This window comes from Cynara cardunculus (assembly GCF_001531365.2).
Source record: "Cynara cardunculus var. scolymus isolate 2C chromosome LG 11, CcrdV1, whole genome shotgun sequence".
Lineage (NCBI taxonomy): Eukaryota > Viridiplantae > Streptophyta > Magnoliopsida > Asterales > Asteraceae > Cynara > Cynara cardunculus.
In genome coordinates, this window is record NC_037538.1 from 10820213 (window position 1) to 10835621 (window position 15409).

Below are 15409 nucleotides of genomic sequence, written 5' to 3' on the forward strand. Positions count from 1 at the left end.
CTAGTATATATATATATATATATATATATATATATATAGAGAGAGAGAGAGAGAGAGAGAGAGAGAGAGATAATTTATGTGAGACCAACATGTTTTTGGTTAGAACCATGAGACCATATGCATATTATTACACTTAAAATTTCACAACAAAATATTGTAAAGGTTACCTTCACAACAAAAACATTATGAATGTTATCATCACAATGTTTTCTGTGAATTTTCAAGTGTAAAAAAATAGTCTCACGGGATATCAATAAAATAAGTCGGTTTCACATGATCGTGTGAGAAGAGAGTTATGATGAGAAGCATAAAAAAAGATTTAGACTCTTGATCACTTTTAATCTCATGTTCACCTATGAATTGCGTTTTAAAAGGGAATTGACCTAGTGCATCTCGGTGCATTTCAGGGTTAACATTCAATTAAGATTGATCTAAGAATGAATATTTTTTCTTACGTTTCTTACTATAGCCTCCCACCGGAACCCAAGTGCTTTGACTGCACAAGCAAAAAATAGAGGGGTGATTTTGTAACTTTAGCAAATAGACCCCAAACAAGTGCATATGTGAACATATACTTCATATGCGAATCAGTTAATTAATTCATATGTGAATCAGTTAAATAGTTAATATGTGAATTACACGGATTCACATATGAACATATGGTTTATATGTGAACCACACGAATTCATATATGCATTTGGTTTGCCGCCTATTTGTAAACGTTACTTCTACATAATTCTCCGATACTTTTCAGTCAAAGCCATAAATCTTGACCAATATAGGAATGAGATCACTTCCCTACTGCTTAAATACTTATCATTTCTCAAATAAACCTACAACTGTATGTATGATTATTTTAACTTATGTTTAAACTCTTTCGAACTTAATAAATATTTATCATCAATAAACTATGGATAAATTATTCCTTTATCGATAAGAGTTATTCATGCCAATACCTATAAAAAATAATATCTCTTCTTAATCCTAACAATATAATTTGATAAAGATTTTATATACACTTATAATTTATTTTTCTGTAAAACGGTAATAATATTAAACAAAAAGAGAGAACAATGTCGATACTGCGAACAATCTGGTGCATAATATTTAGATTTAGGAAGTGTTTGAGATTGCTTATAAAAACTGTTTTTTAACTTATTTCAGTCTGACACCGGTGATAAGTTGTTTTCTGCTGTTTGAATAAGAAAAAAACTGTTTATACCGGTGCCAAACCGGTAATAAATTGTTTTTGATAAGATAATCCTTCATGACTTATGAAAAACTGCTTATTACCAGTTTACAATTTTAATCATGTTTTATTTAACTCCGGTTTAATACCATATAAGTTAATAAACATTTAAAAAAAAAAACACAAATTATTTTAAATAATCAATCCTAAACACCCCCTTGAAACCCTAGAAATAGGAGAAGAATTCAAACATATACATTACTAGAAGCCACCATCTTTAGAATTTGCAATAACTCAAGAAATTGAAATTACAGACAAGATTGATCACCTCCCAAATTAATTGTACGTGCCTACCTGCAGTCTTTAATATCCCTTTATATATAAACACACACTTTCTCCTTCCATTCTCGTTAAATGTATCGTTGAATATGGAAGAACTAGCCTCCGCCGTACCTGAATCATGGTCTGGGTGGTGGGGAATCAGCAATGCCGGCGACCAGGTTGATCTTATACTTGTCATTGCCGTTGCTGTGTTTTCCATCTTCTGGTTTGTATGGATGTGGACATCCAAGAATGGTGGCAGCAACCACCAACTACCACCAGGCCCGCCACCGTTACCGCTAGTCGGTAACCTCCTTTCTCTCGATACAGACCTCCACTCGCACTTTGCCACCTTAGCCAAAACCTACGGTCCAATTATGACCCTTTGGCTCGGTAGAAAAGTGACCATCGTAATCTCCTCCCCGGCCCTAGCTCACGAGGTGCTCAAAGTTCACGACACCACCTTTGCCAACCGTGATATGACGGTTGCCGGTAACGAGTCCTCATACGGTGGCAATGATATCGTATGGTCTCCGTATGGGGATCAATGGCGGATGTTGAGAAAGATTTGTGTTCGTCAGATGCTCAGCAATGAAGTATTGGATTCCGTTTACTCTCTCCGGCGGAAAGAGATCAGGAAAACCATCAAACAACTGTACAGCCAGGGTGAGTCTCCGGTGAACATTGGCGATCAAATGTTCTTGACGTTTATGAATGTGGTCACGGGGATGATGTGGGGTGGAACAGTGAAGGAAGAGAATATGGTGAGTTTAGGAGTGGAGTTCAGGCAAGCGAGCAATGAGTTAACCGAGTTATTGGGTACGCCAAACTTGTCGGATTTGTATCCTAGTTTGGCCTGGTTTGATCTGCAAGGGATCATGAAGAAGACGAAGGTGGCAGCAAAGAAGTTTGATGCGATCTTCGAGAAGATAATTGATCAAAGAAAGAAGATGGATGGGGATGAAATTAATAACGACTTTTTGCAGTTTTTATTGCAGGTTAAAGATGATGGAGATTACAAAACACCATTCACCATGAACCATCTCAAAGCTTTGCTCAAGGTATATGCTCTCTTTTATTTTGTTCATATTCAATTAGGGTTACACCGGAGGTTATGCGTAGCTAATTTATGTAATACATACGATCAAAAATGTCTAAATATCATAATATATCAATGATTTGTAGCATTTTTGTTTACAAGACTAAACAATTCTGCGTCATATATAAATGTGTTATAATATGATGTCATATATAAATATCCTGACAAGTTTTTAGGTCAAAAGTTTTTAAGTTTACCCGCACCGATTAATCCCACGAACAACCACAAATGACTTAAAGTCACCATAGAAACCTCCATGGCCAAAGGACTTTGGCAGTACCTGAATTTGAATCTAAAGTACATGAGATTTTTTAGTGCATCCCCTTAGGCTTAACTAGTTCGTCACACTCACAACCCAAATGGTTAGTTTATTGGACATCTTTTAGAAATGTTTCATGAATACATCTTTTTATAAAACACTTGTTTTTATAAGTTTATTTTTCAAATAATGCTATAGGACGTCTTATTTCAAAGTTATTTTAAAACGACTTTTTAGAACACTCACAAGAATTATGTCAATTTATGGTAACACATGTAAATAAGATGCACAATTGTCATGTAAATAAAACAGTCTCGTGCAAAGCCGATTTCGTTGTAGTAAGAGTGGAATCATTCATTCTATTATGTACGTCGTCGATGAAATAAACTAAATTGTAAATTTGTTGTTCGATTGTGTATCATATACATGAGTAAGCTCACTTTCATTTACGTTGATTGTCCAATTTGGTACGTAGGACATGGCTATAGGAGGAACCGACACAACCTCAACGACAATCGAGTTCGCCTTAGCTCACATGATCGACAAACCTGAAATCCTCAAAAAGGCCCAACAAGAACTAGATACAATTGTTGGCAAAAACAACATAGTTGAAGAATTCCACATTAAAAACCTACCTTACTTGCATGCCATCATGAAAGAAACTCTCCGTTTACACCCGATACTCCCACTTCTACTCCCACATTGCCCCAGCAAGTCGTGTGTCATCGGTGGCTACATGATCCCAAAAGGTGCTCGAGTTTTTGTCAACGCATGGGCGATTCATAGAGATCCTACGATATGGGAAAACCCTTTGGAGTTTATCCCTGAAAGATTTGTGGATAATAAGTGGGATTACAGTGGGAAAGACTTCAACTATTTCCCGTTTGGAGCTGGGCGAAGAATATGTGCAGGGACTACGATGGCGGAGAGGATGTTTATGTATTCACTTGCTTCGCTTATTCATTCATTTGACTGGAAATCAGGTGAAGGAGAGAAGATTGAACTGGGTGAAAAGTTTGGGACTGTTTTGAGGAAGAAGAAGCCTCTCATGGCAGTTCCAACACCAAGATTGTATGAATCGTATATGTATGAGTGATGTGTTAATGGCCTTATCGCAATTTGTATACCAAAATAATGTATTTTAAGTGTTGATGTCTGTATATCTTCATAAAAGAAAGTACAATATTCACATATAATTGCTTCCTTTTTAAGTTTCATGCATGATCAACTCGCGGATCTTGAAGCAATTAATTATACTATTAATACTAACAAATAAATAAAGAATACATGCACACATATTATATATTTATACATATATTTTTTCATTCAAAGTAGAACGGATTAGTTTGTGGTAACTGTGATCCAATCTGAACCATTTATTTGAAATATTTAAATATATTTTTTAAATAAGCGAAAAGGGTAATATAATAATTCTATTTTTTGCAATTAATATTTAATGAAATATTAAACTTTTTATATACATCGTATTTTAAAAACGTTTGTGAATCAAAGTATATCATAATGATAACGTTCACAATGTTTTATGTATATCACAATGTATTTTCATTGTTTTATGAAATGTATCATAGTGTGCATTTTATTATTTTCTTTGTTTTAAAAATGGTATCACATTGTGTATCTTGTATGTATATCTGCGTATCACAGTAAATATCGTTTGTAGGTATCACAGTGTGTATCTTATGTTCACAATGTAGTGGAATTATGGAAGAAAGTTCTGTTATGATGAAATTTTTTGTTAATCCATACTATTGGGTTGTTATACGTAAATAGACTTGAAATGTTTATAAATATTGGAACCTAATGTATGTTAAAACATGAATTTTGTTTTTTTAGTAATGGTGGGTTGTTACAGTAATCCATCATTAAACCATCTTTTTTAGGTTTATTAAATTACTCATGTGTTCTCAAGCTCGTTATCCATCAGTCGACATCTCTCGTCGGTCGCTGATGCTCTTTCCAAAAAAATCATGTGTTAATGAGGCCAAATGATATGTCTATTTGCTTGTTAAATCTTAACACATTTCAGTCATTCTCATTGTGTCTGAAGGGTTGACCATCATTATATTTAATCCTACTTGAAAATAGCATCTTTACCGACTATCTGACCACTTGACCATATATATATTCTTTAAATACTATAAATATATATATTTTTATTAACCTAAATATCCAACCTGCCATGCGAGCCGGCTAATTCCAATACGACCACCTGTTTTGCAGATAGCTGGGAGTAATCGCATTTGAACCTCCATGGCTATAAGAAGATTTTTATTTCTTGGATTTGAACATGTGACCTTTTGCTATTTTTAACTTTTAGAGTCAACCTCAAACCAATCAATCACCACTTGATGGGAGCTTAACTAAATGTTATGATACATGTGCAGTTATATAGGGCCTTTAAAGCTTTAATTTTCATTGAAGCTTCATTTGTCTCTATTAGTTTTCTTTGAGAATGATAATATCAGATCTTGGATACAACATTTATCTCACAATCCATAGTTACTGGTTATGGTGGTTTGATATCAGCAATCAGCAAGATGAGCTTTCTCGTGCAATTCTCACGTTTTCGATCTTCTTCTTCATGCTTCTATGGTATAAGTGGTTGTTTTCAAGCTCTAAAAAGGGTGGACTGCAACTGCCACCAGGCCCTCGGGGCTTACCTGTGGTTGGCTACCTCCCATTTCTACAACCCAACTTGCATAAACAGTACACCCAATTGGCTCATCGTTACGGTCCCATCTTCAAGATCTGGCTAGGAACCAAACTCTACGTCGTGGTGAGCTCATCAGACTTGGCAAAAACTGTGGTCCGTGATTAGGATCAAATCTTTGCTAACCGCGATCCACCAATAGCAGCGTTAGCCATCACCTATGGTGGGATCAACATAGTATGGTCCGATAATGGTCCATACTGGCGTAAGATGCGAAAGGTACTGGTTCATGAGGTCCTGAGCAATGCGAACCTTGAGGCTTGTCGTGCCTACCGCAGAGATGAGGTTAGCAAGAGTATAAAAGATGTCTACACCAAGATTGGGACAAAAGTTAACATAAACGAAGTCGCTTTTTTCACCGAGCTTAATGTGATTACAAGCATGTTGTGGGGAAGCACATATGCTGAAGGAGAGAAGACTGGAAATCTTGGAGCTGAGTATCGAGCAATGGTGTTCAAGATTATCGAACTGTTGGGTGCTCCAAATGTGTCTGATTTCTTCCCGATATTGGCTCGATTTGATCTACAAGGCGTGGATGGTGTAATGAAGAGGGAGTGGGCCAAAATCGATTTAATCCTAGATCAGATCATTGAAGAAAGAATCATATCTAACACTAGTCGAATGAAGAAAATGGCGGACCAGAAAGAAAGAAGCAAGGACTTTCTGCAGACACTTTTAGATCTTAAAGACCAAAATGATGCTGCAAAATCGTTTAACTTCACCCAAATAAAAGCCCTTCTTATGGTAACATTTCTAAACATAAATCTTTATGTCCTATGAATTCTTTATTTGTTTGGGCCTAAAATCTTTTGCATCAGGACATAGCAATAGGAGGAACAGACACAACTGCAACAATGGTGGAATGGGTGATGGCAGAAATATTACACCATCCAGAAGTGATGAAAAGGGTGCAAGATGAACTATCAGAAGTTGTCGGAATCGATAACACCATCGAAGAATCCCATCTACCTAAACTACACTATCTGGATGCAGTTATCAAAGAGACATTCCGATTACACCCAACACTTCCTCTCTTAACCCCACGATGCCCGAATCAATCCTGCACAGTAGGCGGATACACCATACCCAAGGGAGCCATTGTCTTCCTGAACGTGTGGGCGATGCACAGAGATCCTGAGAAGTGGGAGAATTCATCAGAATTCATTCCTGAAAGGTTCTTGAATTATAAAGACAAAAGGGATTACAGTGAAAATAGTTTCAGTTTTTTCCCATTTGGATCAGGGAGAAGAACATGCCCAGGGATCCCGCTGGCCGAGAAGATGTTGGTTTATATGTTGGCTTCACTGTTGCATGCATTTGAATGGAGTGTTCCCAAGGATGAAGAGCTTCATCTCTCTGAGAAATTTGGCATTGTGATGAAGAAAAGAAAACCACTTATTCTTGAGCCCTCCATAAGGTATCATCCCAATTAAAGCTCTAAATTTGTCAACAAAATGTATCTATTTCACTTCCTTCCAATAAAAGGGCAAGAAAAATAGTATGCTTTGTAATAACAAATGATGTTGATTTATAATTATTAAGTATATGTTTGTAATTTGTTCAAAGTCTATTATTATTAATTACTAAGAATTATGATGTTTTTGTAGCATTCTTAATAGAATAATATATAGTTGGTTCGTAATTAATTACTTAAATCATTCAAAGACAATTTCAATTGTGATTAATAAAACGTTCATACAAATCGCTTCTAATCCAATTCTTCCATGAGCATACGAAGCATATAATGGTTGATTGTCGCTTTATACAAGAGAAGGTGGGTTCAAAGGGGATCAAGTTGATACCCGTACGATCATAATTTCATCTTACAAATTTCTTTTACTAAGCCTTTACCTCGTATTCTCGTATCAAATTTAGGTTGTTACAATATGGGGACCTTCTCTCAAGTCCTTAGTAATTCGTGAGATCCAATTTAAACCATAAAAAAATAATAAGAAAATAAAATCTAATATAAATTTAAAAAATCTCTCCCTCTCTCTCCTCTCTCCTTTCTCCTACTTTATCTATCATATCTCCTCGCTCCATAATATATATGTACAAAGTGAACACGTTACGAATCCTTTTTTAGAAAATACTATTATAGCTTGTGAAATATTCTAAATCTATAAGATCTGGTATAGCTTGTGAACCTATAGTGAACACAAACTAAACAATGAAACTAAATTTGAACATACCATTAGTGAATACAATGTTAACACCCTACTAAAATATATTTATTCAAATTGCTTACATTTTATTTACAATGCGTTCAACTTGCGTGCCCGGTGTGTATTTTAATACAGAGATAGAAGAGAGAAGATGAAAGAGGGAGAAAGAGATAAGTATGGAATTTTCTAATGATATGAATTAAATTTATGTAATAAATAACAATAATTATATCCTTAATTAATAACATTAATTATCTTAAATTAGTGATGGATCTCACATATTTTGGAGTTCTTAAATTATTACACTACTAAAAAAACTGCGGTTTTCTGACGGCCAAATCCGTCGGAAATCTGTCAAAAAACTAAAATAGTATTGAACTGTTGAATGTTGACGGTGAGAATGGGGGGACATTAAAAAGTTCGAGAAAGAATGAGAGATGGTTGTGAGGGTGTTGTGATGGAGGTGAGAGGCGGGAGAATTGGTAGCGGCTTCTGGTGGTTAAAAGACTGTAGTTGACGGTAAGGGAGACGATGAACCGAGATGATTGTGGTTGACGGTATGGGAGATAAAAATGGGTCAATTAGCTTATATGTTGGTTTCATAAGTAAACATATTCACTTATGTTGTTCATAACTACAGCAGCGACATTAGTTCATCATTGTTCACTAAATTTTGTTTTTAAGTTAATATTGTTAATAATAATATTGTTCATATGTGAAAATGGTTGCTCAAATCATTGTTCTTATGTGAACATTGTTCATACGTGATCATTGTTCATACGTGAACATTGGTCATACATGAGCATTGTTCATACATGAAGATTTCCCATACAGTGACGAGCGTGATGATGGATCTCGATGGCCTGATGATGGGTTCAAAGATTTCAAGATTGCATGAAACACGGAGTCGATATGCTGTTACAGTGAAAACTAGGATCATATCTCATTTCCTAATTTCACTCCCAATTTTTTTTTACTATCATACCCCTGTTCACTTGTGAAATCATTTCGGAGGCGCGTGTTCGCTCTCAAAATGTACACATGAGGGGACCGGGTGGTGTGCGGACGACGTGCCATGCGATTTAGGTCGCGCAAAAGGTCGTTTGCATATATTGTTTAGTATCACATGTGATTCAATATAATATTACATCAATACAACACTTATCACATGTGATAATCCACGTGAAGGGGCTTAGTGGTGTAAGGGCAACTTGGCTCGCATTTGTATCATATGTGATGGAATATAGTATCACATGTGATTGTCTGTAGTAAAAAAGTTTTTCTCACGTTCTCATAAAATGAAGCTGTTCTCATTAAAACTCTTCCATACATACATATACATGTATATGGGGCTTAATCATCTAAAAACTGTGAGATCCATTTGGTTATGTTGGAGCATATATGATGATATAAGATATTGTAAACAACATTTATCTCAGGATCTTCAGCTACTGGCTCCAAATCAACAGAAGCAAGACGAACTTGCTCCTGCAATTCTAACCCTTTCGACCATCTTCTTCATGGTACAATTAAATGGTTGTTTTGGAGTTATTACCACTAGTTGGATTGGTACCTCCATAGACACTACACCCAATTGGCTCATCGTTATGGCCCCATCTTCAAGGATCTACGTCATTAGTATTGCCCAGGGCCAGGGTTGTGCTGCTGGACTGAACAAGCATTGGGCCAGCAACAGCTGCTTGGGCTGAATGGAGGCCATACCGTGCCTGCTAATCATATAAAAATTCATATCCAGTTGTGGGCTTTTTCATATCCACTAATCCAGCTACAGGTTTGACTTTTTTTTTTTTTTTTATCAAATACATTGGTGTGGAGATGCCTAAAAATCGGTTCCATCCTCGAACATTATTTTCATAACCGGTGTCAATAAAAATTCTAAGTTCCGATTAAGGTACTTTGTAGTCGTTTTTACTTTTTTTAAAGAAAATTTTGATTTTTTACGGATACTTTTCTTGAAATCTTTTTAAAAAAAATACAAAAATATTATTATAATACACTTTAAAATATGTAATTGAGTCAATAAAATACATTTAAAAAATATGTTTTGTTATAATTTGTTAAAAACGGAAATCGACTACGAGTCGAAATCACGAATTATAGTGAGAATTATAAACGTTTTTGCATTTGTAAGTTGGTATCATCTCATACACCGTATGACTTGTATATTGGGCATAGATGGTTAATGAGACAGAAAATGGTCAAAAAATGAAAGGAAAAAAAATAGTCATGACCGTTCTAACGGCTATAAAAAAACGTAAGTTAGGCCGCCCCTGGACCAGTCCCATAACTGGTTTGAGCCTTGTTTTTGGAGGAAAAGTTTAACTGGTCCTATATTATTGTGCGTAGAAATGGCCAAAATGGCCTGGTCCGATATCGAAACCGAGATAGATTAGAACTGGCCTGATGGTCCATAGCCGTTTATGGTTTTAATAAAAATTCAAAGTCCGATTCAGGACCGGTTATACATAGACCCGATTTATTTTATAAAAAATTTAGTTTTTATAAATTAACTTTTTGAAGTTTATTTTAAGTTTTCAAAATTCTTTTGAAAGTTTTTCTTCAATACTAAATTTTAAAAATGATAATTATAGAAACATGCACAATATCTCTTTGTAAAAAATATTTAAAGTGTATTTAGATGACGCAATTAAAGATTTTAAATTGTATTTTAGTAAAGATATTGTCTAAAAAGTCATCAAACAAGATTTTTTATATATTAAAATTTATTTATTGGAAAAAAAGAACTTGGGACTGATTTGTAACTGACTCAGTGCCAGGACCGGTTATGGTTAAAGGGGATCAGGGCATGAGGTTTTGGTCGAAACCAAAACCGATTACGAAAAGGAAATCAATGATCAAGACCGATTTAGATCCTCCTAATTAAAACCGGTTTTTGACCATCTTTAGTTGTACGTATAAAATCTTTTATAAATATTTAAACACTATGATCAAAATTATTATTGTGATTTATATTTGTACATTTTTTGCAAGACACTGGTTTACAGTCAATAATAATTAATACGTGGAGGTACATTTGGGACCTAGACTCGCCTACATTTATTTATTTTTTTTAATTAAGAAAAAGACTCGCCTACATTAATTAAGCGCTAAAGAATGTAACATGCTCTTATTAATGTCTTGAATTTTCTTCATGAGACAGCTAAATGTATTTAAATAACAGATATTAATTTCTTGGAAATTTGCTAAAACAACAAAAACAATACAAAGAAATATTAAAAATATATAATTATAATTATAATTATAATTATTAAAATATTAAATTGACTCCACGTCATCATTATCCATATCTAATGTTACACTACCTACTTCTATATGCAATTGCGACAGTCTTATATCTGGAATTTCCCACCTTTCCTTGATAGAACTGGCAAAAAAAACATGGCAGCATTAAACACCCATGGCTCATGGTGGCCGGCGGAAGGGAACGGCGGCAAGAACGACGGCGACCTTCCTCTTGCACTACTTGCTGTCATCACGGCGGCGCTGCTACCTCTTTTATGGTACAAAAGGTCAATTTCCAGCTCACAAAATGGCGCACCACCATTACCACCAGGTCCCTCCGGCCTTCCAGTTGTGGGTTACTTTCCATTTCTTGGCCCAAGCTTGCACCTAGAACTGCACAAACTGGTTCATCGTTATGGTCCCATTTTCAAATTCTACCTTGGGAGTAACCTCCACATCGTGGTGAACTCCGCTGACCTAGCCAAGGTTGTAACCGGCGAGCAGGATGAGAGCTTCGCTAACCGGGCTCAACATATCGCTGGACTAGCCACCAGCTACAACGCCAGTGATATCGCATTTGCCGACAACAACGCTAACCGCAGGAAACTACGTAAAGTTTTGGTGCATGAAGTCCTTAGCAACGTCAATCTTGAAGCTTCTAATGCTTACCGTCGACGTGAAGTTAGAAAAACCATCAAAAACGTCCATGAAATTATCGGAAATGAAGTCGATATCAACGAGATAGCTTTCTCGACGGTTTTGAGCGTTTTAACAAGTATCGTTTTTGGGAAAAGTATGGTTAAAGGTGCAAAATATAGTAATCTTGTAGCAGAAATGCGTAAATTTGTATCTGGTGTTGTTGAGATTGCCGGAGAGTTAAACATCTCCGATTTCTTCCCGATGCTTGCAAGCTTCGATTTCCAAGGTGTGGAGCAAAGAATGAAGAAGCAAATGAAGCTGTTTGACCAGATTTTCGAGAGTTCCGTTGAGGAGAGAATCAACTCCAGATCCGCCATTAAAGAAGAAGCAGTTAAGGAAGAAGGAAGAAAAGATTTTCTACAAATCTTATTAGAGCTTCAAGAACAAAACACCGAGACATCAATCACCATGACTCAAATGAAAGCTCTTGTGGTGGTTAGTATTGATTAAACACATAAATTTCACGATCAGATCGATTTTTAACATTTTCTTTGTTACAGGATGTGTTTCTTGGAGGAACAGATGCAACTTCAGCCATGATAGAATGGACGATGATGGAGATTTTGCGAAATCGACAAGTTATGAACAAGGTACAAGATGAATTAGCAGAAATAGTAGGGCTAGACAACATCGTGGAAGAATCCCATCTCCCAAAATTGAAGTACCTCGATGCTGTTTTTAAAGAAACTTTTCGTTTACATCCTCCATTACCATTCCTACTACCACGAGCTCCGAACAAGACTTGCACGGTGGGTGGATACACAGTTCCAAAGGGTTCTACGATCTTTTTGAACGTGTGGGCGATTCAAAGAGATCCTCAGTATTGGGAGAATCCATCCGAGTTCAACCCAGAAAGATTCTTGAACTACAAGGGATCAGAAAAATGGGATTACGCAGGCACAAATTCGAAGTTTTTCCCGTTAGGATCTGGAAGAAGAAGATGCCCAGGAGTTAGTTTAGGTGAGAAGATGATGATGCATATTTTGGCTTCGTTGCTTCATTCGTTCGATTGGAGGTTGCCGACGGGACAGAAACTTGATGTTTCCGATAAATTTGGGATTGCATTGAAGAAAAGAAAGCCACTCATCGCAGTCCCATCTCCAAGATTGAAGGACGTAAGTCTGTACTCGTGATCATATCGGAACTAGAACGTTGGTCCAGTGGGATATCTATCCAGATCAACATTCCTAATGGTATGGTGATCATCAGACGATGATTTGTTTCAATTTCATTGTGGTTTTTAATAAGTTTAATTACGTGATTGATATATTTGTGTGCATGGATCATGTCTCTTTCTAGATTTGATATATTTGTGAGTAACAACCATTTGTCTTTCAAGATTCGAAGTATCTATGTTAACGTAGACTACAAGTTGCTCTTCGTCTTCCTCGTGTTGTTGACAACAATTAATGATGGGATCAAAAGGTATTGACAAAGCAACATCTATATTATTGGAAGAGCCCCATCTCTCAACATTATCAAATATTCACATCTAACAAAAGATGAACAAGGTACAAAAGTATTATATTTATGTATATAATTATTACTTCAACAAAAAAATAATATACAAGTAAGGGGTTGTTTACTAAACGTTTACCCGGAAATTGTTTACCGCGTAACTTTCCTTACTGAATGAACATGACAAGGGTCAAAAATCTTACCCAGTAAGAACAATGATAAAAATGAAGAGTATTACTCGGTAAGTGAGAGTGACAACTCTTACCCGGATAAGTGCTTATCGGGTAAATTGTTGCATACGATACAATTTTGATGTACTACAATCTTACCTGATAAAATAAATTACAGTGTTGACTCCTAACGATAATCGCTTATCCAATAGGCATTTAGGTAAACGGCCGGTACATATGTTATTATCCGTTAACCTTTTGTTGACAAGTGTTTAGGTTATTACATGTATATTATAATTAATACATCACATTTAAAAAACTTATCAAACACATGTAATATAAAAAGATATGGAGATGTTCAGAAGAAGCCAATTAATTTTTTTATTTTAATTGATTAAATTCTTTTACTTTTTGAATGAAGTAAGTCGATTATGTAACACCTTCATTAATTTTCACCATTAGTTGTGTCACGTCATTCTCATTAAGTAATAATAAATAACCCCAAAATATAGTGGCTAATAAAGCCTTATTACAGCGGAAGTCTTACAAATTCAATTAAAATTAATAGCTCAACGCTAACCCGTCTCATACCGGGTTACATTACAAAATGAGTTTAAGCATAAACCTAAACATTCGAAATATAATAATATAATTATCTAGGAGAGAACCTCGCTCTTGTCCACCCTTGAACTTCTTGCACCTGAGATGCATACTAATAGTCAGCTTTACAAAGCTCGGTGAGTTCATAGTTTTTGTGCACAATCATACACACCTCATCATGCATAAAACAAACAATGCCCCAAATAAAATAATATGCACATTTGTTTCAAACYCTTTTGAAATAATAATGAGATCTCTTAATTTCCCGTCGGGTTAAGGTCTTAACGTCATCGGCACTTCCCCGGGTTGCACGGCTATCCCTTGTCCGGTCACCCATCCCTACGATGTGCCATCCCTTATGACTTTTGACCCCTTCCCATACCCGACAAAAATATTAATTCGTTTATTACATGCTAATTAATGTTTAAAAACACGTAAACAAATAGCATGCAACCCATAATAACAATTCATATACATGTAATAAACCCATAAACATGTACATAAAAAAAATATTGTAATGCTCAAATAATTTGTACATAAGCATGCATCCCAGTTAAAGTCTCATGAARACTCACCTGAATAGCTCTGTTTGGCTAAACCTCGTCCCTGAGTAATATCCTATAACATGTAATTATATTTCAATAATTAGAGTATTAACATTTCCCCAAAAAGTCAACCCGAAAGTCAAATAGGTCAACTTTGGGGTAAGAATGGTCAACGGGTCAACCCCAAGCATACCTCGTCATACCCCCCTCCCCAATGGAATTCTTTTCACATCCAAAATAAATTACGACGTATTAAACCCAACATTTAATTATATACGATTCTCGTTATAAAAACGTCCGATCCCACATATTATCTAGTCGCAACTCCCGAAATAAGTTCTTAAATTATTTCTTATAATTTAAATATGAAACTCTAGTTAATTAATAACTTTTACAATTGATGTCCAAATCTTGACCAACTTCATCGAAACATCTCGGTTTATTTCGATTAATCCAAGTAAATAAACGAGCCTCAAATCTCTTTTTAACAAAAACTTATATACAATATTAATCCCAAATCGTATTCAAATTTACAGCCCCTATGGTTCAATATTAAACTCGTATTTTGAATTTTTGTACCCGAATCTCRTCGAGCCGCCGCCACAGCAGCTTCTAGCCTAAACCGCTCGACGTACAAGYCACCATAGCCCACGAGACTTGTACCAACAGAAAGATAAATGAAAAACGAAACCAACCATATATCATACATCAATTTTGGTTGAATATTTTACCTCCAATCATCGTTTTTGTGCGGAATGACCCTATGCCGCTTCAAACTCGATATCTCTCTCGTTTCTTGATGAAATCTCGAAATTCTAAAAATGTTTACTCCCTTACACCCTTATGAACGTCTCCACAAAATTTCAGCCGAAAACTCCAATTTATAAATCGTCAAATAGTCTCTAGAAT

At 35.6% G+C, this 15409-nt stretch overlaps 2 protein-coding genes and 1 pseudogene across 2 annotated transcripts; all 3 read left to right on the top strand.

Moving 5' to 3' along the window:
* Positions 1–1617: 1617 nt before the first annotated feature.
* LOC112521731 (flavonoid 3'-monooxygenase-like) lies at positions 1618–4034 on the top strand. Its single transcript, XM_025130728.1, has 2 exons — positions 1618–2571; positions 3344–4034. Exons 1-2 carry the CDS (start codon positions 1618–1620, stop codon positions 3962–3964), a joined length of 1575 nt encoding a protein of 524 aa, XP_024986496.1. The 3' UTR covers positions 3965–4034.
* A 1307-nt stretch (positions 4035–5341) lies between these two features.
* LOC112522170 lies at positions 5342–7059 on the top strand (annotated as a pseudogene).
* Positions 7060–11184: 4125 nt separating this feature from the next.
* On the top strand, positions 11185–13060 carry LOC112521732 (geraniol 8-hydroxylase-like). The gene is made up of 2 exons (XM_025130730.1): positions 11185–12162; positions 12228–13060. Exons 1-2 carry the CDS (start codon positions 11185–11187, stop codon positions 12858–12860), a joined length of 1611 nt encoding a protein of 536 aa, XP_024986498.1. The 3' UTR covers positions 12861–13060.
* The last annotated feature ends 2349 nt before the right edge of the window (positions 13061–15409 follow it).